This window comes from Coptis chinensis, chromosome 6, assembly GCF_015680905.1.
Source record: "Coptis chinensis isolate HL-2020 chromosome 6, ASM1568090v1, whole genome shotgun sequence".
In the NCBI taxonomy this organism is placed as follows: domain Eukaryota; kingdom Viridiplantae; phylum Streptophyta; class Magnoliopsida; order Ranunculales; family Ranunculaceae; genus Coptis; species Coptis chinensis.
In genome coordinates, this window is record NC_141461.1 from 79,454,833 (window position 1) to 79,477,659 (window position 22,827).

Here is a 22,827-nt window from a genome sequence, read left to right on the forward strand (position 1 = left end):
GTGCGCAAACTTAGAGAACTTGAAGGGATTGAGGATAGATGTAGAGAACCATCTCATCTCGCATGCAAAAAAGCAGAAGGCAAAGATGTTTTGCACGGGCGGTATGCAAACTAAGAGAACTTGAAGGGATGGACGTAGAGAACCATCTCATCTCCATTGACACACTAGAACAGATTGGTCAGTTCTGTCCTAAGTTTACCAAATTAGAAGTCTCAGATGAACTGCATTTGGACACAACTTATGAATTAACCGCAGCACTTCCAAACCTAAAGGTCTTGAACCTCACTTACGCGACCAATATAAAACAAGCACTAGTTTACATTCTCCATCTATAACTGTGACCCTTACTGCGACAATGTGTTTGAAACCATCACTCTAAATGGTCACCCAGTGATAGGGTCACTCAGTCAGGAGTCCAATAACGTTGATTCGAATTCAATTAAAATGACAAGTAATCTAATAAATTCAGAACCCAATACGGCTAAGTAGGCATGACGTAGTTCACTTTTCCTTCATAGTTTCAAGATGACGACTCTTCATGGTCTAATTGTGGCTCTTGGGGCGTTCCATATAGTTTGTTGGGACATTGTAATTGGAATCTGTGTGTCTTCTGAGATGTTTGGGTTGCTGTTATAATTACCAGCGCAGCTGTATTGGTTAACATCTATTCGCATTCTTCTGCTGATGGCATTAGCTAAGTTAGCGAGCTGGTGTGATCGATCTGTATTATATCACACGTCGTAGCTAGCAATCTGATTCTTATAATAAGTTTAGTGAGCTCGAGTAACTAGGTCACACACAGGGAGCTGATGCTTAGCGAGCTAGTGAGTTCGAGCTGAGGTGTATGTTCTGAATACTACAGGTCGCTGAGTATGAGATGACAAGTGTCAGATATTCATTGGTAGTGATTATTAGCATTTAGCTCCTTATAGGACTCATCCTTGGTTTTTAGCACTTCGTAAACCTTCCACTCTTTTTGAGATTGTGGAACTACTACCGCCTCAGCTGGATCTCAATGCCACTCTTATTAGTGATGTCATTGACCTGATGGATCTTAGAACCATGAAAAACCTTCTCAGTTTACTCCACCTTAAAAACCTTCTCAGTTTACTCCACCTTACATTACTTCCTTCATTCATACAATCCACACTGTACTGGCAGCTGACAAATCCAATTGGCCTCCCTCTACCAATATGTACTTGAATGGCTTGCACCATTAGGGACCCGTTCAGAAATAGGAGATAGAGTTTATTCTATGAGATCAGCCATACTGGCCTTGTCTGACCAAAGGTTACTATTTTGGTAATGCATTATCAAGTGCATGTCCTTCAAGTACGGTTGTTCTAGTCCAGTTTCTGAGTTTATCTACTTGGCGTCCTTGCAATATGGTTTGGTGCAAGTGACTATGTGAGGCCTTTTCTTGTATCCTTTGATCAGGTGATTGTTTATGTCGTAGGGGATGCACATATCAGGAACCTCAGGTAGTTAAGACACCGTATGAGCTCAATTAAGCTCAAGGATTTCCACCAATTTCATCCTGTATGCATACATTTCAACCTGTGCGACCTATGCTTGACTCTTAGGCCAAATACCCTGATTTTTTCTTTCATCTTAGAATAGTTGTAAAATGAGTTTGTAATGATGTATTTTATCATTGACGGAGGGATGAGTTATATATTCATTTCTGTGATATGAATATAAATGGTTGTACATCAGGTCGTAATCTATATCAAATAAATCTGTGCAGCGGCCATGCCTCCTCTGTTAATGTAGCTCTTATTTATTGAAAATTTAGCAGTGTGGCGAGTTCTTTTAGTTTCACTAAGTTCTGAGCAATGCAATATATTCTTTCTACGGTCTGCAACAAATTAACAATTATAGTGGATCAAAGTCTTGCTTAGTCACAGACTCACAGTGATACTCATTTACTCTTTTTTTCTGTGTTAATTTTCGTGCTGCAGAGTGCAGAGTGCAGTGAATGAGTGAAACATAATGCTAATGTAACTCTTGTATTTGGTTTTTTGGCTGCACTGAAATTACAAATTCCATTGGTATCAGGTCCAAACTCCAAAGTTTATGTTTGATTATGCAATGTCCAGGAGTTATTATAAACACTAGTAATTAAATTGGTGTTAGCAACGCAATAAACTAAGTATTAGAAAATATATTTTGTGACACACACACACACAAATCAAAATATATAATGTATTTCAAATATCCCAAAACGTTAAGAGACAGCACAAACAACTTTGAACACAGGTTCATAATTACCATATGTTTTGGAATATTTTTGACAAAGTTTTCCCCAGAATTTGGACTGCACCATCCCAGTATTGAGGAAAAATAACAAAAACTGTTCCAATCACAACTTTTACATCACAATAAATTGCACTACAAAGTTGCCCTCCAGAATTTTGGATAGTACTAAAATAATATTCGACAAAAATTACAAGCACTGAAGCAAACTGACAAAACACATGTTGCGTGACATCCTATTGCTTATATTTTGGAATCACGTCCATTACCTCTGCAAAATGGTTAGTGATCATTCCACCGCAATAGGCCCCAAGACGTAAGTCTCTAACTTTTTGTTCCCGAAAATTGGTGCTCAGGTGGAAGTTTCTTCCGACATTTTGTTCCTGAGCATTGGTGCCATGGAGGAAGCCTATAACATTTGGTCCTTCCAAAAAAGGGCCAGGGGCGAAGTCTCTGACGCTTGGCCCCTGCAAACTAATTCCTGCGACATTTTGTACCTGCAAATTGAAAATGTTACTTGCATTATTGGAGAGTAGTGAAGTCATAGAAAAAAAAAACCATGTGGACAATATGCAAACAATATCTTTAGACTATAAAGTATATTTTCTAGCAGAAAGCTGAGATCATGCTGATTTTGGTATTTGGATGAGCAATGTCAAAAGCATCAACTCACCTTTATGATGGACAGCCAAAGGACGACCAACACTGACGCTTTCTTTTGCTGAAGGACCACTATTACCACTATGGACATAGGTGCCAACTTTAGGAGTACAATTATCACTTTCACGAGTTCCATCATTTAGGTTTATTTCATTAAGCAGCCGCTTAGTCCAACAAATAACCACATTTATCTTATCTTCATCTACAGCTGCCAAATCTGCTACTTCATAAAAGGCCTTGCACATTTTATCAAAGCGTTCATTTTCAGGGTTTACAGTCCAATCAGCATAGATGATTTTAATCTTTTTATGATGCCTCTTCACATCTTTCCTCCACCTTCGAAGAAAGAATTTCTCTGGTAGTGTATGGACTTGTTTTTGAAGTAAGACTGTAAGCGCATGCTTACATAAGATTCCCCTGAACTCAAACAATAGACAGTTGCACCTAATGTCACAAAACCCCTCTTTGAAACAAACACTAAAAGTGGCTCGACGAGTTGTCCCTCCAAACATATCTTCTGTAACATTGTACACCTGACAGCCACATTCCTCTTTAATGGAAGAAATGGCACAATAAATCTTCCCTTTTATTTCATTTTGAAACCCCTTGAATATTTCTGTGGTGTAAGCATCTTGAAATTGTTTCTCCAACGGATAAAAGGTAATGCATGGAATCCAACGATCAAAAGAATTGAAGTCCTCTTCATTCTCTTTTTGGACCTTACTTCGTAATGCATTTTCATATTGTTCAACGAACTGTTTTATACTCGTATTTGGATACACAAAACCATCAAAAAAAGCAATCAGTTTTTCACTTCTTTGAGGTGAAGACATTCCCGCCCAAAAAGTACCTTTCATAAATGCCGGAACCCAAAAGTTCCTTTCCTTGTACAACCTGCTTAACCAGTTATTCTTTTGAAGGCTAAAATTGTGTATGATACTATTCCACTTCCCTTCAAATTCCTCACAAGTCAAAGAGTCATAAACTGCATTTTCCATTGCATCCTTGATAGGATCATATTGATTGCAACCACCTAATTTCTCGGGCAACTTCTTCATAATATGCCATAAGCACCACCTCCGACGTGTATAGGGAAAGACAATTTCAATAGCTTTCTTCATTGCTTCGTCTTGGTCAGTGATTATTGCAGTGGGAGCACGCCCATTCATACTTGCAAGCCAAGACTTAAAAAGCCAAGTAAATGAACCAACATCTTCACTCAATATCAATCCACATCCGAAGAGTGTTGACTGACCGTGATGATTAACTCCCACAAACAGGGCAAGAGGCAAATTATACTTGTTGGTCAAGTATGTTGTGTCAAAGGTAACGACATCCCCAAACTCCTCGTAAGCCGCCCTACTCCTTCCATCAGCCCAAAAGACATTTCTTAACTTCCCATCATCTTCATCCAAATCCATCAAATAGAAAAAATTAGCATTATTAACTTGCATTTTTTTCAAGTAGTTCTGAAGTGCCATGGCATCCCCATCACCAAGTCTCAACCACCTTGTAACACTGGGAATAGTAAAACAGTCATTTTCTGATAATGGCACATTCTCATGCCCACCAGCTTCAACTGGAAATGAATTGAAACTTTCATTCTCCCCGATACTTGCCTCATCCTTGAGATCAAATTTCAATTTCAAATTTCTCAAACTCCGATTCTTCTTATAAAATCTGGAACTTCCCGGAATCAAACCATGATTATGATCAAGTGTTAAAGTAGTCACCCGCAACTTCCCATCTGCGCATATAGCAGCTCTAATCTTAACCTTACATCCAGTTTTGCTAACAGATTTCAATTTAAACAAATTCTTTGACTGAATTCTTGAAGTTCCCGACCGAGCACATGCAAGAATCACAAATTTAACCACACCATTTGCTCCCCTTTCTGTAGACCTTATTTTCACTGGAAACCCCTTCTGATAACCATAATTACTGAAATACTCCATATACTCATCTAACGTACCGAACTCCATTCCTACTTCTGGATCTTTTAACACTTCTCCATTTTCCATACACTCTTTTATTTCAGTTACATCATCCTCCTCATTTTCCATACTAGTAGTGAACTCATTATCACATAATTCTTTTTCCATTTCTGCAAGATAGTTAAATGAAATGGATTAAAAACTACATGTGTAGAATAATTCTTGGGTCTGTCTAAGATTTGAAGGCATTGTCTATTAGCATATAGCATTAAAACTTACATGTAATTGTACCTATAACAATATAACATTATTAAGTATGCCCCTTAAATATAAATGCAAGAAAGAGACGATGGCTTGAAGGAGAAAGAGGTTTAATACCTGCATACGGTTGATCAGAGCTTAAAACTGCCAAAGAGAGGAGGGGGAGATTTTGCTGTAGAATTATTGTAAAATGATTAAAGTATGGGCTTAATCTGGGCTAAAAGTATTTCAAAAAGTTGTCTATGGGCTTTGAATTGAAGGGTGGACTTTAAAAGGTTGATAGAGTAGGAAAGACCCTACTCCATTTTTTTATTTTTAATTTTATCTAAAATAAAATTTAAAATTTTATAAAGAACACACCCTGCCTCTATTGGGGGTGTTGTTTCTTGTTTGCCTGTGTTGGAGTGTAAAGTGGCTATGTTGATGGTACAGGTTTATTTCAAGTTAACGTAAAACAAACTAAATTAGAGAGTGAATTTAGGATAAGGGTAATATCGACTTTTACTTGGTTTTTAACCATTTAAAGGTTATTTTGGAGGGAACTCTATTCTCTGAAGATAACTTGCCTATTCAGGTAAGTTTGCTCACCGAGATGGAGTCGAACTCGCAAACGGATGGTGAGGTGATCATCTCTTCTACAGATCAAGCTCAACAAACTGTTACCACATCTTTAGGGCCTTCTGTTCCACCTCATCGAACATGGAGAGATCTGTTTGGTAGTAATGATACTTCTTATGATACCAATCTTGAACTAGTGGATGGTGTACTAGAAATCCCCCCTGATGTGATTCAACAAGGGGTATCAGATTGGAGTGATTATCTAGTGGGATATTTTGTTGAAAAAAGATTGCCTTTTCAGTATGTGAAAGCAACCTTGAGTAGACTTTGGAAGACTAAAGCAGCATATGAAATAATTGCGGATAAGGAATTGTTCTTCTTCAAATTCTCTGAAGATGAAGACAGATCCAAGGTTCTAGAAGCAGGGCCTTACTTTATTGCAGGTAAAATCTTTGTGTTAAGGAAATGATCGGTTGATATTGATATTCAGCGCCAAAAATTCACCGCCATTCCTATCTGGGCACACTTAGATTTACCTAAACAATTGTGGTCTAGGAAAGGTTTGGGATATGTTGCTAGCTATTTGGGGAAACCCTTGTGCTTAGACAAACTCACGGCTAAGAAAGAAAGGATTTCTTTTGCTAGGGTATGTATTGTGGTTGCTGTAGACTCGCCTACAACTATACCCGTTAAGCTGGGTGAAGGCATTTTTACTGATGTCAAGGTAGAATACCCTACGTGTAGTATCTTTGGACACTATGAATCTAATTGCCCTGTTACCATGCCGCAAGAGCCTAAGACTACAAAGAAAACTTACAAAAAGAAGAATAAGGTTGCAGAAGCCCAAACTCAGACTTGGGTACGCAAAGATCACCTTGCAAGTAGGCGGGTAACAGAAACTGGGGAAACTAGCAATTTAGCTGAGATTCTTATTACACAGGTTGAGGTTCATAATGAGGAAGTGAGAGTGCCTCATACACATATCCCAGCCGAACAAGAACATGCTAATGCAGTGGTTCTGACTGAAGCACATGTTCAAGAGCAGATTATAGAGAACAATGTGATAGTAGCCGAGGTAATACCAACTACAACACTAGTAGATCGTGGGTCTAATGTTGAAGGGGCTGTGCCTAGAGCACATCAACAAGAACACAGTGATGAGCAGGAGACCCCTGTTGTTGTTGAGAACATAGTCACAAGTATTATTATACGTGACATATCAAATAGACAGGAAGGACAAGGCATCGAGACGCGGAAAAATTCGTTTCATGCTCTTTCTCTGGAAGATGGTGAAGGGAACTTGTTTTAGACAAGGAGACAGAATACTTTGATGATCATTTATTGGAGATTACTCCTATCTCTAAAGTCAGCAATGTTAAGGCTCACTTACTGTCTGCAGCTCCTACACCTCCTACCTCCAATCAGTTGCAATCGCAACCACCAGAAGGACAGACTAAAAGACCTAAGGGGTCTGGGAGGAGGAAGAAATATCATCATTCTCAATGAGTGCACCAAACTGTGTGTGGAATGTAAGGGGCATTAACGATCCTTACAAGGCAGAGGAGGTGAATAAGGTGAGGATTCAGAAGAATATTTGTATTTTGGGGTTGGTAGAAGCTAAAGTTTTCATTGAGAAAGTTGTATATATTCAAAAGAAGTGTTGTCCTGGGTGGATATGTATTGATAACTACAGCAAAGATCCAAGAGAGAGAGTGTGGCTCTGCTGGGATCCTTCCGTTGTATCTATCACTAAGATTAGTGAAAGTGACCAGTTTATACATTCCCAGGTAACTATTTTGTCTTCGGCTTTGACATATACGCTCACTACTGTTTATGCTAGAAATGATGGTAGTGCTAGGCTTGAGCTATGGAGGGACTTGACTTGTTTACAATTTAGTCATATTCCTTGGTGTGTTTTTGGTGACTTTAATAATGTTACAAATGCTCATGAAAGAGTTGGTGGCCATCTTGTTCATCCAAGGGAAACAATTCCGTTTGTTCATTGTTTACAAGTTATTGGTCTTGTGGATCTCAAGTTTACTGGTTTCTTTTACACCTGGTCTAACAACTCTGATGGCAGGAACAGAATCATGTCTAAAATAGATAGGTGTGTTGTTAATGATAAATGGCTTGCAGAATTTGGTTCTTCAGAAGCTGAATTTCTACCACATGGAATCTCAGACCACAGCCGAGCTGCATCCTTTGGATATAACTCTTATTCTAAAAGAAAGGACTGAAAGGAAGAAGTATGGTGAGTTGGCCAAAGCAGAGTTCATGGAATTAAAGCAGAAAAATTCTAATGACTGGTTTGTGGATGGTGATCAGGGTACAACATATTTCTTCAATTGCATAAAAGAAAAGAAGAATAAACATGCTATATGGTCTTTGGTCTCGAATGAAGGAGTCAAATTGGATACACAGCAGTTAGTGACAAATGAAGTGGTTAGCTATTTCAAAAATGTTATTGCCACTTCTTCAGCTATCACAGTGGGGCATGAGTTCTTCAGTGAATTAAACATCTCTACTTCTCTATCATCTGGTGTTGCTGATTCTCTTGCAGTGGATGTTACTCCTCTCGAAGTAAAGCAAGCTCTCTTTTCCATGGATGATGACAAATCACCAGGCCCAGATGGCTTTAATGCCTTTTTCTTTAAAACTTGCTGGGAAACAGTAGGTGAGACATTTACTAATGCTATTCTTAATGTCTTTTCTTCTGGTCAACTTCTTAGAGGGGTAAATGCTACTACCTTGTGTCTTATTCTGAAAATTAGTAATCCAACTAGAGTGGAGGAATATAGACCTATCGACTGTTGTACTATTATCTATAGATGCATCACTAAGATAATTACTAACAGGCTTAAGAGTGTCATTGAAGAATTAGTTGCACCCAACCAAACTGTTTTTATACCTGGGCACAATATTCAAGACAACCTTCTCTTATCTCATGAAGTGCTAAGAAGCTATGGTAGAGCTCACATCTCTCCAAGATGCTCTATTAAGGTAGATATAAGGAAGGTGTATGATACAGTGAGTTGGGAGGCTATTTTTCATATATTAAAGAGATTTAATATCCCTCAAAGGATGATTGACTGGATTTCGATATGCATAACTACTCTACATTATTCCATCTTGCTGAATGGTTCTTTGGAAGGGTTCTTTCAAGGGAAGAGGGGGCTCAGACAAGGTGATCCTCTCTCCCCTTATCTCTTTGTAATGGTTATGGAGGTTCTAAGCAGACTTTTACATGATGGTATCAATTCTAAGACTATCAAATCTCATCCCAAATGCAAGAAGATTCAACTCACACACCTGTGTTTTGCTGATGATTTGTTGATATTCTCAAAGGGTGATTTTGAGTCTATTAACTCTATAAACCAGAAATTGTAGATTTTTACTGCTGCAATAGGCCTCATGATCAATACAACAAAGACTACTATCATTGTAGGAGGCATGAGTGATGATGATGCAAAAGCTATGGCAAGTACTATGCAAATTCAGTTGGTGTCTCCTCCAGTTACTTACTTGGGAGTTCCTTTAGTAGAATCCAGATTGGGCATTAAGGACTGTCTTCCTTTAGTGGAGAAGGTTACTGAAAGAATCACTAGCTGGAAGGCGAAATTCCTCCCTCATGCAGGTCGACTTCATTTGATAATTTCAGTTCTCTCTTCGTTCCATGTGTACTGGTCTAAATCTTTCATGCTCTCTAAAGCTATACTAGATCACACTGTCAGTATTTGTTCTAACTTTTTGTGGAGTGGGCCTGAACTCTCTAACAAGATGCATCAAACAAGCTGGAGCACTATGTGCTTAACTAAGGAGCAAGGTGGGCTGAATATTACGGATATACACAAGTGGAGCAAGGCTGCATATTGTGGTTTAGTATTTAAAGTGACCACTAAGGATGATAGTCTATGAGTCAGATGGGTGTATTCCCAACATATAAAAAATAAACACTTCTGGTCTATGAATATCCCTCGAGATTGTTCATGGGTTTGGAGAAATGTTTTAAAGATAAGAGTACTTGTAGGAAGGTCCATCAGACAAAGACTGGCAAATGGGAAGAAAACTAAGGTCTGGCACGATCTATGGTATAGTAACATCCCTCTATATCATAATCAGCAAGCTAAGTTTGATTGGGCTACTATCATTGGGCTGGAAGCTACAGTAGATGTTCTTATTATTGATGGCGAGTGGAACCACCTTGTGCATTTACTGCATGATGAAGATTTGAAACATCGGATTCTTAACACTGAGATCCATGGCAATCTAGAAGATCAAGGACACCATCATCTGGACACCATCACAGCTTGGAAATTTTACCACAAGTTCAGCATACCAAGCTCTGAGAACAGAGGCACCACATGTTAGATGGGCTAGTCTTGTATGGGGAAAACTGGTACATCCTCGGCACTCGTTTTGTACATGGCAGCTATTCTCTAATAGCTTACAAACACAAGATAGGCTGATACAGAAGAAGGTCCTGGAGCACTCTTAATGTTGTTTCTGCAACATGAAAATTCGAAGCATTTGTTTTTTGAATGCCTTTTTTCTAAAGAGGTATTGGAGGGTATAAAAAATTTCTTGGATATAAACACAGATACTAGGAATGCTAATCGTGAATGGTCAAGTATCTTCAGAATTTGTTTGGCTAACAAGACAAAAGATGAGATTATAAGGGCTTTTATATGTGCTTTAGTCAGTTTCATATGGCATGAAAGAAACAACAGAAGATTTTGTTTCAAAACACTTGACAATTAGCTCAAGTTCTAGTTCAAAGGATCATTGCTGATACAAGGTTTTACATTCAAGCCAATATGGAACAGGTACCGGACTCGATCGAGAACAGAGTTTTGCTTGATAGATTGAGGTTGCATGCTAACTTCAAGGTTATGTCCCCAATTCAGTGCATCTAGCACAAACCAATAGATGGAAAAATTAAACTCAATACGGATGGATCTATTGGAAAGGGTCAAGCTGGTATTGGTGGTGCTATACGAAATGAGCTTGGTGAAGTTGTTATGGCTTTTGTTGGGTTTAACTTGAATACTTCAGTTATATACCAAGAGTTACTGGCCATTAAAGAAGGAATGAATGCTTGCATCTTGTTGCAGTACTCAAGAGTAGATGTGGAGTCAGATTCAATGAGAGCAATACAAGCTATAAAAGGTTCGGAACAACCACCTTGGTATTGCTTGAATATTCTTATAGCAATCTTGAGTCTTATTCCATTGTTTGAGGTGATAGAGTTTAAGCACATATTCCGAGAATCAAATATGGTTGCAGACCACTTAGCTTCTATGTATAGTACTGGTATGGATACAGTTCCTTGTGTAATGTTGTTTTCCCCCCCTCTTACTGAAACTCTTTCTAAACTTGTAAGGGAAGATAGGGAAGGGAAAGTGTACTATAGATCTTTATATTAATGGAAGCAGGGGAGGCTATAATTGTTGGAGTTATCCCTCACATGAGGAGAGAAACGGAGCTGATTCTGCGTGAATATGTCGAGGCGCACTGGCCGGAGGAGGCGCACTTTCGCTTCGTCGCGGAAATCATTCCAGTGTTTTGGGCGCGACCTGCGCTCTTGCCGTGGAAGCATTACAGTGTTTTAGAAGACTCTGCCCGAAAGTAAGCGCTCTGGCTCGTGGTCATCCGATTTTCGTGGGCCTCCTCATTCAAGAATCACAAAATTTGGTTTTTTGATATAAAAACAAAATCAAGGTTTTGGAAAACCTAAGACTAAGAACCAGACAAAAACAAAGAGAGAGAAACCAATCTTGAAAGCTATCAAGATTGAGAGATAACCTTTACAGAGATACAACCCTGTAAAGAGATAAAAGTGATCTAGTAAGGTCAGAGACTGAAAGGAGAGATTGCAATCTTCCTTCCCACTTTATAAAGAACTGACTCTTGTGGAAGTAGGCATCATTGGCCGAACCACGGTAAATTTTGTATTGTGGTTTGCCTTTACTGCTTTGCATTATTATTTGTTGTTGATAGTTGTTTAGCAAGTTGGACATGTTAGTATAGGCTGTAGTTGATATTTAGATTTTGTCCGGAGTTGAATTGTTTCCATATACGAGTTATCTGTGTAGTAGGAGAATCGATTGGTATTGGTATAATCCCCAACAATAATCCCAACTACTTAATTTTCTTAAAAAAAAAAGAATGAGAAATTAGATACCCTACATACTTTTCATGGTAACAACATTTCCTCTCATACTTGTAAAGAATTCTACCCTTGCAAACAACGCTCTTCCCACCTGCTCCATCTTTATGCTTTTTAAGTTCACCGGCGGACACTATTTCTCACGCTGAAACTTAGTTTCAAAATGGTTGTGCATGTTTTTGTTAAAACCACTTTGTTATTAGGAGAATATGGAAGCGTACGCATTTGACGTTGCAACGAAATTTTTATGTAATAATCTTCTTATGGGCTTTTTAGTCTGTTTAATTTGTTGTGGCATGGACTCATGGAACACTTTTAATGGTTGAAAACGTGACCTTATGAAGAGAAAAAGGTACATGAAATCGAAACCTATCTAAAGGATAGCTCCTTTAATTTGGACTTTCTCTCCTTCTCTTTGCCCTTTTATCCTCCTGTGATTGATGCGCAAGTTTGACCATTGCACAAAGGAAAATCTAATTGTAACCCTCTAGCTAGTTCATTAGGAATTAAATAACAAATTAACAACGACTTCATATACCGTTTAGATCTTTCCATAATTATGTCAATGCTCGAACTGAAAATTTTCGACTCAAGCAAGATCAAGGCAGTGAATTCAGCAGCTAGGTCGGTTCCTTCAAGAGTTTGCGGCGCACTTTTGATAGGGAAGTCATGTTTGACTTTCGGTTGAGCTCCCTTCCAACTACCAAGTACATTCTCCAGGCAGTGAAGTATCTTGGACGTACGTGTATCTACAATAGATTAAAACCAAATTTGTCACCGCTTAGAAATGAAGATCTTTTCTCCTTACAAACGAAGTTAACAGTTAGCATTATTAGACTCAATGCATCAATACTTTTGAACTAACTAAACCGAAATACCGTTAATGTAGCGCATCAAGAATGACTACATTATCCTGTGTTTTTGCTTAGCTTTTAAAATAATTAGATTTCCATCCAAAATTTAATTGAATTTGATCATGTCTGGACTCTGGACTACGTCAGAATAAGAGTTGTCTGATCAAATTTAATTGGATTTAATGTCGCCAATTCCATTCGATCCCCGTTTTTTTAATAGCAATAATGACTTCAGACGATCTACATTAGAATGACCAAGGAAGGATTAGATTTCCAATATTGACGGAGGAGATTGGGTTAGATAATGGATGACATCGACCAAATACTAAAATTATGGATGTAGAATAAAAATTTCGTACTAGTTTACTAGCGGAGTCACATGTAATTAATAGAAGGTATGGAGGAAAAAAACACACTCATACACACAACACAAGAGAAGCGAAGGCTGATTTTTGTGAGTAGTGCGCTTAAATTATGAAAAAGCACTGCTTGTGATTGCGGCGTGATTAGCTTAGAATTCCAACCATCCCAACTGAATATATGAAATGCTATAAATAGTAGCTCCAACCGTTCTAACTTCTCACATCCATCACTCAAGTCAGTTTTAAAACTAACCACATTCTCTTTCTCACTCTTCAGCCTTCAGTCTTGCAATCTCATTCAATATGTTGAACACCAAACTGAGTATCATTCTCTCAATTCTCTTCATCAGTGTTGATGCATTAGCAGCTAGTTCAGTTTTTAATGTGATCACGCTAGGTGCCAAACCTGATGGCAGAACCGACTCAACCAAATTCTTCCTTAATGCATGGGCAGGTGCTTGTGGTTCGACTAGTCCTGCTACAATCTATGTGCCAACAGGAATGTATTTGCTCACAAATGTGGTGTTCAAAGGACAATGCAAAAACAGTGTCATTACAATCCGCATAGACGGAACTCTTATTGCTCCAACGGACTACAATGTCATTGGGAATTCTGAGTCCTGGTTGTCATTCGAGGGAGTCACCGGAGTTTCCATAATTGGTGGCACACTTGATGGTCAAGGAATTGCTTTATGGGCTTGTAAGCATTCCAACAAGAAATGTCCACAAGGCGCCAAGGTAGGTCAATTAGACTTGCATATGTTGTTCAAAAGTTGGTCCTTTATGTTTTGAATTTTTGATACTCGTCGTACATAATAAGTTGGTCCTTTGATCCTTTCCGGTATTCTTAAATATTTCATTAGCACCATAGATCCTAAATTTAAGGAAATTTTGTTAAACGAAACATGGCTGATATGATTGCTTAATATAATTGAAAACTGCAACTGCCTATCACTAAATAACTTTCCTAACAGCTATACTTGTTATTTTCAACTAAGATTGATAAGTTAAATTAGTTAAACTAACAGTGAGGTTTAATTTTATGCAGTCACTCTCTTTCACAGATTCAAAAGATATAGCGATTAAAGGGCTAAAGTCCCTCAACAGCCAAATGATGCACATTGGCATCAACGGCTGTGAAAATGTGAACATAATAGGAGTAATGATCACTGCCTCAGGCGACAGTCCTAACACGGATGGCATACACGTACAAATGTCGAAAGGTGTCACGATCATGAGCTCTGGCATCAAGACCGGAGACGATTGCATTTCTATCGGTCCTGGCACCAGCAAGCTGTGGATCGAAGGCATTGCATGTGGACCGGGACATGGCATTAGGTGACATACTCTATTGTAATTACTTGTATCTAATTCCACTTGATCATTATTTTCGTAATCATGTACTAATAAACATATCTTTTGTTTTTCAGCATTGGGAGTCTGGCAAAGGATCTTGATGAACCAGGTGTGCAAGATGTGACAGTTAAAAGCGTTGTTTTCACGGGTACTCAAAATGGGCTTAGAATAAAGGCTTGGGGAAGACCAAGCAACGGGTTTGTCAATGGGGTTCTGTTCCAACATGCTGTTATGCAAAATGTCCAAAACCCCATCTTGATTGATCAAAACTACTGCCCTGGGAGTCGAGGTTGCCCCAATCAGGTAAGGTGTCTCAAGGATAAATGTGAAATCATGTATCGTCCGTTTTATTTTCATGGTATAAATAAAAATGTTCTTTGTATTTGCGTAGGCGTCAGGCGTAAAGATCAGCCAAATTACTTACCAAGATATACATGGGACTTCAGCATCACCCGTTGCTGTAAAATTAGATTGCAGCACAAAGAATCCATGCCAAGGGATCACATTAGAGGACGTAAAGCTTACTTACCGAAATCAACCAGCAGGCTCATCATGTAAAAATGCAGATGGGTCTATTCACGGTGCTGTTGAGCCAGCAGGTTGTTTGTGATGGTAGGATATATATAAAGGTGTAATCGAATAAATACCATTTTGGAAGTAGATAAAGTACGTTTGGTTGGTGATAATATGAGCCCCCCCTAAAAATGCAGATGGGTTTATTCACGGTGCTGTTGAGCCAGCAGGTTGTTTGTGATTGTAGGATATATATATAAAGGTGTAATCGTATAAATACCATTTTGGAAGTAGATAAAGTACATTTGGTTGGTGATATGAGCCTCCCCCTCGCGCCGCTATTCCGCAGTAGACCCATTTTATTATTAAACATTTAAACTCACTATTTAAAATAATTGTACCCACTTTGATCAAGAAACCCATACTAGACTAAACTCTCTCTCTAGTCTCTCCCACCAGAGAGACTTCCACTCTCTCCCTCATTACTGTTATACCCGCCTTAGGATCAAGCAAATTTTTGTTGACAATCTTATTAAAAAAATATTGAAGCACTATTACCAACCAAATCGAGTTATAAGGATAGAAAAGAATACAAGAAGAATTAATCAGATCACTTGGTATATCTATCTGATTGAGTCGAGCAATGCAACATGCATTCTATATATTCGTCAGCGTCGGCTCATCCTTAAGGCAAAAAAAAAAGCAACCGCCTAAGGCCTCACTTTAAGGAAGGCCTCATAATTTCCTATAATTTTACAAAATCTCTAAAAACGTTTTTAAAAATAGGCCTCAATTTACTTATATTATGAACCCAAAGAAATTACCAAAGATAGGTCCCTCAAGTGAACATAATCGTATGAATTATTCCTAAATATTTGGCTTACAGGTAGTATATTCCTAACAAATAGGCCTTTCTTCTTTATTTCAGTTAATAATTTTGAGCTTCCGCCTTAGGCCTCAAGTTGGGTCGAGCTGCCCTGCTCTTTGCAAACCAACTCTTCAAAGCATTTTATTCGTGTGGGGTAAGGTTTTCAACAAATGAGGCTCAGTCCCTTGGTTCTAACTCGGTTGAGTATAAACTCCCTCCCATCGACCCATATCACATAATCTCCCTATTATTTAGGTCTCATTAAATAATCTATCTGTTTTCCAAAAAAGAGATAAAATCTAGTCTATTTTTATTTCCCATTTTATCTTATTTTCTTTTTTACCCTTTTGGGATTGAAAATTTTCTGACTATATGTAAATGTATTTTTACATAGTCATATATATATGTAAAACTATATTTGCGTAGTCATTGGAGCTATAAAAACTTAAATTTACATAGTAACTTTTGGGATTGAAAATTTTCCCGACACCCCATTTAATATATGTAAATGTATTTTTACATAGTCATATATATGTAAAATTATATTTATATAGTCATTGGAGCTATGAAAACTTAAATTTACATAGTAACTTTTGGGATTGAAAATTTTCTGACGACACTAGACAGAATATAAATTTGAACTTTTCTATGAAAAAAAATTTCATATGAAAATTTAAATTTAAATAGGTTAAGAAGACTGTGTAATTTTATATTGTCATATGTAAATACAAATTTACATAGGATGACGTCAACCCAGTTTGTCCTTAAACCGAAATTATAAGTAAAGATTAATGACGTTAGCCTGGTTTTTACAGGGGTATTTTGGTCTATTTTGGCTTTGATGTTATGTTTTAAATAATAGGGAGGTTTTATGTATTTGTTTGCTTACAGGGGGTTTTTGTGCAACCATTTAAGTACCAGGGAGATTAAACCCATTGTTTGGTAAGGTTTTTCCCATCCTTCAGCACAAGGAGGATGAATTGTGCCATCTTTCTGCAATATAATGGGAGGTATTTGACATCTTTATTGTAGATCAAGTCTTGAAAAGTGATTCCATTCAAATTCAATATATATGATTTTGTGGGAAGGCGTTACAAATGCTACTTAGGGGCGGCCCTCGCATAGGCGACTAGTTGAGGCCCCCAAAGTTTGATACAAAATTAGGGCCCCGTCTTTCAGAAAATTATTACACTATTAGTATATTTTTGCATTCAAACATCATTTCCACTCCTCTAAACCACATTCTCCTCAAAGCTATCATATTGGGGGAGTTTGACTTGTCCCCCCAAAACTTTAGGGTTGTGCCCTGATACTAATGTTCTCAATGGCAAAAATGTAAGACATTGCTTTATTGACAAAAAAAAAAAAAAAATAGGGCTTCTAGAGTACGCATGCCGCACTATAGATGTGGTGCGCAGCCTTCTTAGCCACATGTTGTGCGAGGGTAAAATTGGAACAATTAGTGAACAAGTTGCCCAAAGCAGGTTAACGAAGAAAGAAAGAAAAAACATGAAAATTTCCACTTTATCGCTAGTTTCGTTTAGTGTTCTTACATTCTCAAATCCTTAATTCCAATCATCAAGTGTTATTGCCATATCAACCCACCGTCTGCTCGCAAAAGGTACTCTCTCTCTCTCTCTCTCTCTCTCTCTTTATCTCTTTTTAACCCAAATTCTTCATGAATCAGTTTGTTTTTTGTTTTGTTTTGTGGCAATTAGTTAAACTTACTATTTCAGTAGATTTCTTTTAGAAACTATGAGTTTGATTGGGGATTGTTTGGTTTAAGATTTCATTTTGGTTTAAGCATTAGTTAGTTGTTGGGATTGGGTGTTTGTTTCTGTTATGTGTGCATAATCTAGAATCATAGGTCTAATGTCTATAGTCTGTCAGTTGGTTAGTTTCCTTCATTTTAGGCATTATTTGTGCAGTTAAATCGCTACTCGTTTGAAGCGCGAGTAGCAAGTAGGTGTAATCGGTCGAAGATTAATCAGGATTAATCGGACGATTTTTCATAACACTATTTTTTTACAAATAATTATTAAATATATTTAACTTTGAAATACCAACATAATGAAGCCAATTAAGAACCTAATCAATCAATAAACAATTAAAATAGTCAATCAACAAAAAAAAATAGGATTAAAGTATAGAACTTTACAAAATCGAGGGTTGGTTGAATCGGCGAAATATTGAGTTCAATGTTTAACATTGAAATAGTTGAAATAGTGAACACAATTACTCGGCTCATCAGCTAATCGGCTGAGTACTCAAGGAGTTTTTCTTCCAGTTCTATCATCAGTTCATCACCAAATAACTGTTGAGTATTAGTGAATATAACTCGAACATTACTTCTTTCAATTCCTCAAATGAGTATGTCAAGTTGTGTATTTACTTTGAAGCAGTCATGATCTAGACTAATTCATAGTCTTATCTAGTTATCTCCTTGTTTTGGTCTTCAGTAGGACAGAACAACAATTTAAACAAGTAGTGATAGCTTAGCATTATCTACTAGAAAAACCAGAAGAATGAGTGAACAAGTTGTCAAACAAGTTAACAAAAAAAAACAAGAAAAAGAGGTTTTCCACTTTAGTGCTACTTTCATTCTCCCTCCGGTCAAACAGAAAATCCAACCGTTCACTTCAATTTCGACGGCATTCTCTGATCAATTTCACCCTACGCATAGTAGAAGCTCTATAAAAATATCATCATCTCTTTCTTTCTTTTCTTTACACTCTCTTGTCTCAAATCCCTAATTCCAATCATCGAGTTTTAAGAGGGGTTCAGCACGATAGGTATTAGATTTTTCTTATTTCTTATTTCTTATTGGTTTCAAGTTAGTTTGTTTTAAATCGACAAGCCTAAAATTTTTCTTTTTCTTTTTTTTTTCTCTCTTTTTTATTTCATTTGTTTTTAGTATTTCAATATAGTATATAGTATTTATCTGGGTTTCTTCTAGAGATCTGTGTATTTGATGTTTATATGCAAATTGATGCCATAATCTCGGTATAAACACAAATTATAGTATAAATGGATCTAGACACACATTGAGAAGAAAACAGTATCAATCAAGGTACATGGGTTATTGGACTGCTTGTATGCATAGGTTAAGGCACTAACTATGAGTGGATATAGAAAGAAATGTTTAGGTTTATGGGATGTCACTTGGAAACCTGTATGCATGCTACATTTGTACTTTCCTCTTGGCCAATGGTAGACGCCTAGACAAAGGGGGATGGAGTCGTGGGATGGCATTTCTGACAGAGAAATAGTGTTCTCAGATGATTTGTAATTGAAATTATGAATATAATGCGTGTTAGTAATTGAAATTGTCTCGGCAATGTTTGAATTAGCAAACTAACTTTGTACTAAAGGTTGAGTTGTTACGCCTTGATTTTTTAATTACTTTTATATTATTAGCAAAATAATAATATATGCATGTTTAGTAATAATTTTTGTTCGTTCTTTCTCGGTTCATACTTTTATCCATCTTGCTTGTCATATTAGTTGATTTTACTTATCCTTAAATAATTTTGTTTGTTTTGTCTTAGTTCATAATTTTATTCATGATTGTTGTCATATTAGTTGATTACGTGTACAGTGGTTGGTTTGGTCTTGTAAATACATATGAAGGTTGTTTGTCATTGTTTATTTGTTTCTATATCAGCTGGCATAAACATCCTGGATAAGGTTGGTCACGATCTCTTTGTGCCATTTGTTTAATAAAGTCTGTTTTATTTTTTTTTCCTTCAGTTTTTCCACTACTACTTTCCTCTACCCACAACACCAACGTACTACGTCTGGTTGTTTGCTCTTCCGCTCTCAGGTGTTAATTTCAATAATTGATTTTGATATTAGTGAGTTAGATTTATTTATTTAATTTTACTAGGGTTTGATTTTTTTGTAAGCCAGAAAAGGATGACCGAGGAAAACATAATCCCCCCCCCCAATTTTTAAGATGTTATTGTCCTCTTGACGCGTCATGTTTACACGTATCAAGAAACAACGACAATCCAGGTCGGTAGTACTACAACTGCCCCAATTGGGTGAGCCATTTTTGTTTATTCTTACTAATTTGAGTTATTGAAGAATTTTATATTGGATTCTAACTGGTGATTTTAACATGTAATTTGGGTTATTTTAGAAGCATGGGACGCTTAAATCTTCAAATAAATCTCAAAAATGAAGTTGTGATTTTTTCCTATGGGCCGACGAAGCCGTGTTATGTCCTTGTGGAGGTGGTCTTTGTAGGTATTTGGTGTGACTGGGAATGGAAAAAACAAAAAACGGCGATATTGTATTTGCCCGAGATCAGTTGTGTATGTCAGAATTGTAAGGAATAAATTGTGTATTATTTTATTTTTATTCTTATTAAACATGTTTATCTAATTGGGTTGTAAACTTCCAACATTTAACTACAGGATCAATCAAAAGGTTGTGGGTTTGTCTATTGGGTTGATAGTAGAACACCAATCTTAGAACAAGGTTCTAGTTCTACTTTTGAAAGACGTGAACAGGGGTCCAGTTCTACATCTGAAAGGCGTCTACGTATTCAAGAAGTGATCGATTGTACGATACAAAACACCTTGGCTGCTAAACTTTGTGTTGCCCAGGAAAGTGCTAGTGCATGCTGCGACCTGTTACTGCAACTTCGTGATTTAGAATTGGACAAGTAATTAATTAACATTAGTTGCTTAATGTAATTAACTATATGAATTTTGTAACGCCCGTATTTAAAATACATATTTATTAATTAACTAATTTATTTAAAATTTGTTGGACTGGATTTGGGATATGTGGGCCTGATTTCTGGGCCCGAGTCTGTGTTGGGCTTAGGTTTCAAGCCCAGGTATATATACATATTTTTCCAGAGAATAGGGTTTTTAGATAAAAATAAAATAAAAATGGAAGCGGAGATAAAATTTCGATTGCTAGAGAGTTGGAGCACGACGATTTGGACTATGAGGGATTCGTGGAGCTTTTAATACAGGTGAGTAGATTAGTTTTTCTATTTCACGTATAACTTTACAGTTCAAGGTTTACGCTCATTCTTCTGTCATTATTGTTCGTCCTGTCGTTGTTAGAACTTGTTAAACTGTCGTTGTTAAAACTTGTTGAACTGTCGTGAAACTCGAATATTGAAATGGAACTGGCGAAGCTTTATGGGCCCATTAATGGCGACTAAAGCCCACAGAAAGTATCGTTCAGTAAATGGGTTGAATTGATATACAGTTTTGATGTTTGGTTGATGTCGGGGTTTAGGGATGGATGTTAGGTTGTGGTGGTACATGGGTTATGGAGCTGTTCAAGCTCTGAAGGTGCGTCAATGCGGCGTCGCCCAACCAAAGGAATGGAATCCGGCATCAATGGCGTCGCCTGTACTATTTTTTATTTATTTATGTCTTGTTGTTGTGGTGATTTTTAGTTTGTTGGTTGATGCTGGAGGAGTTAGGGATGGATGCTTGGTTGTTGGTTGGCGAGTGGGGGATGTGGGAAGCTTTGAACAGGTGTCAATGGCGGTTGGGGGTCAAGTTTTGGAGGTGAGAGGAATTGGGTTTTGTTGGTATGGGAAGAGGGGGTTTTTCAGGAGGGTTAAAACCGCTGGGTGTTGAGGGGCCAAATGTGGGTGGTTGTGGTGGCCGATTTGGTGGCTGGTGGAGGGAGCTGGTGGTAGCTGATGGAGAAGACGACCTGTTGGTCGGTTGGGCTCGGAGCTTGGGCTTAGTTGGTTTTCCTTTGGGCCAGTTCTATTTTGTTAGTGTTGGGCCAAAATTAAACTTTTGAGTTGGGCCGGTTCTATTTTTGGTTGGGGCCAGTTCTAATTTTGTTGTTGGGCCGGCTCATATTAGCTTTCTTTGGACCGTTTTTTTTTTTCTATTTTTGTTTTGGGCTTGGTTCATATGTTTTAAAGTGGGTCAGGTTGATTCACTAGGCCAGTTTAGACTTTTGGGGCCGGGTTCTAAGGTTTGGGTTTGGGCTTAGTTAGTTGGGTTCGAACCATTTCCTAAGTCATGAGCTTATGAGCCATGCACCTTTGCCCTTAGCCATGAACCAAGGCTATGACCCTGAACCTGTTGAACATGGAAATGACAGTTTGACTTTGACAATGACAGGTTGACTTTGACATTGACCGTTGACTGTGAAATGTTGACTTTTTCCAGATTTTCACATATTTAAGAATATGGACAAATGTAGTAATAAAAATGTTGTCAAAATTGTATAACCTTGTTTGTCATTATCTAATTAAGATTTGGCGTGAGTAGTGTGTAAAGCATATAAATATTGGCACGTAACAAGAGGGGAATTCTTATAAGACTTAGATATATATGTTTTTATGAGAATTAAACTACACATGAACTCAGATTCATGGACTTTAGTTTTGGGCTTTTTGATGGTTGATCAGTTTGACCTGACTGGTGATTTGGACTCGAATAATTATGCGTGATATTTGGACTTGAGTTGTTCTTTCTTTTTTAAGTCGTTTTATTTTGATATTTGGTGGAATGGACTTATATTTTGATTATTTATATACTATTTATATTGTGCACAAATGGAAATAATGTGTGCCTTTGATGGTGACTTGAGTTCACATAAATATATTGAACGAATACATTACATGATTGATTACTATTATGAGTTGCTACTTAAATGAAGGGTAGTATTTATGAAGGCTTGAGATATTTTATATGGTGTAGTGCAATATATGATTGACACATGAAATAATAAGTTTTGAGATTTGATATAGAGATACTTGGATATCGTGCAATGAATAGTATTGGCACGTGATAATGTGGATTGTATTATAATGAGAAACGTTGAGCTTCAGTACAATTAAGTATACTGGCATGAGATAGAACAAGAATTATTATTGAGATTATCCAAATATGGTGGCTTAGTGCAATAATTTATTTGGCACGTGATATAGTGAAATGGTTATGAGATACTAATATATGACACCTGAATAAATTACGTAACGAAAATCTTAGAACCTAGCTACCACAACTCATGTGATTTGGCCCTTGTGATGGGCGTATGTGATATG

General features: G+C 37.4%; 4 protein-coding genes across 4 annotated transcripts; 3 read left to right on the forward strand and 1 right to left on the reverse strand.

The window, feature by feature from the left end:
- Nucleotides 1-2,245: 2,245 nt before the first annotated feature.
- LOC147494690 (protein FAR1-RELATED SEQUENCE 6-like) lies at nucleotides 2,246-5,362 on the reverse strand. The gene is made up of 3 exons (XM_086569194.1): nucleotides 5,229-5,362; nucleotides 2,930-5,020; nucleotides 2,246-2,753 (listed from the first exon to the last, which is right to left on the reverse strand). The coding sequence occupies exons 2-3, from the start codon at nucleotides 5,016-5,018 to the stop codon at nucleotides 2,731-2,733; spliced, it is 2,112 nt and encodes a 703-aa protein (XP_086425320.1). The 5' UTR covers nucleotides 5,019-5,020; nucleotides 5,229-5,362; the 3' UTR covers nucleotides 2,246-2,730.
- A 1,809-nt stretch (nucleotides 5,363-7,171) lies between these two features.
- Nucleotides 7,172-10,037, forward strand: LOC147494691 (uncharacterized). Its single transcript, XM_086568212.1, has 4 exons — nucleotides 7,172-7,693; nucleotides 7,806-8,696; nucleotides 9,057-9,254; nucleotides 9,789-10,037. Exons 1-4 carry the CDS (start codon nucleotides 7,172-7,174, stop codon nucleotides 10,035-10,037), a joined length of 1,860 nt encoding a protein of 619 aa, XP_086424338.1.
- Nucleotides 10,038-10,483: 446 nt separating this feature from the next.
- On the forward strand, nucleotides 10,484-11,092 carry LOC147494692 (uncharacterized). Its single transcript, XM_086568213.1, has 2 exons — nucleotides 10,484-10,492; nucleotides 10,583-11,092. The coding sequence occupies exons 1-2, from the start codon at nucleotides 10,484-10,486 to the stop codon at nucleotides 11,090-11,092; spliced, it is 519 nt and encodes a 172-aa protein (XP_086424339.1).
- A 2,191-nt stretch (nucleotides 11,093-13,283) lies between these two features.
- LOC147494693 (polygalacturonase-like) lies at nucleotides 13,284-15,238 on the forward strand. The gene is made up of 4 exons (XM_086565775.1): nucleotides 13,284-13,789; nucleotides 14,100-14,389; nucleotides 14,482-14,710; nucleotides 14,799-15,238. Exons 1-4 carry the CDS (start codon nucleotides 13,355-13,357, stop codon nucleotides 15,015-15,017), a joined length of 1,173 nt encoding a protein of 390 aa, XP_086421901.1. The 5' UTR covers nucleotides 13,284-13,354; the 3' UTR covers nucleotides 15,018-15,238.
- The last annotated feature ends 7,589 nt before the right edge of the window (nucleotides 15,239-22,827 follow it).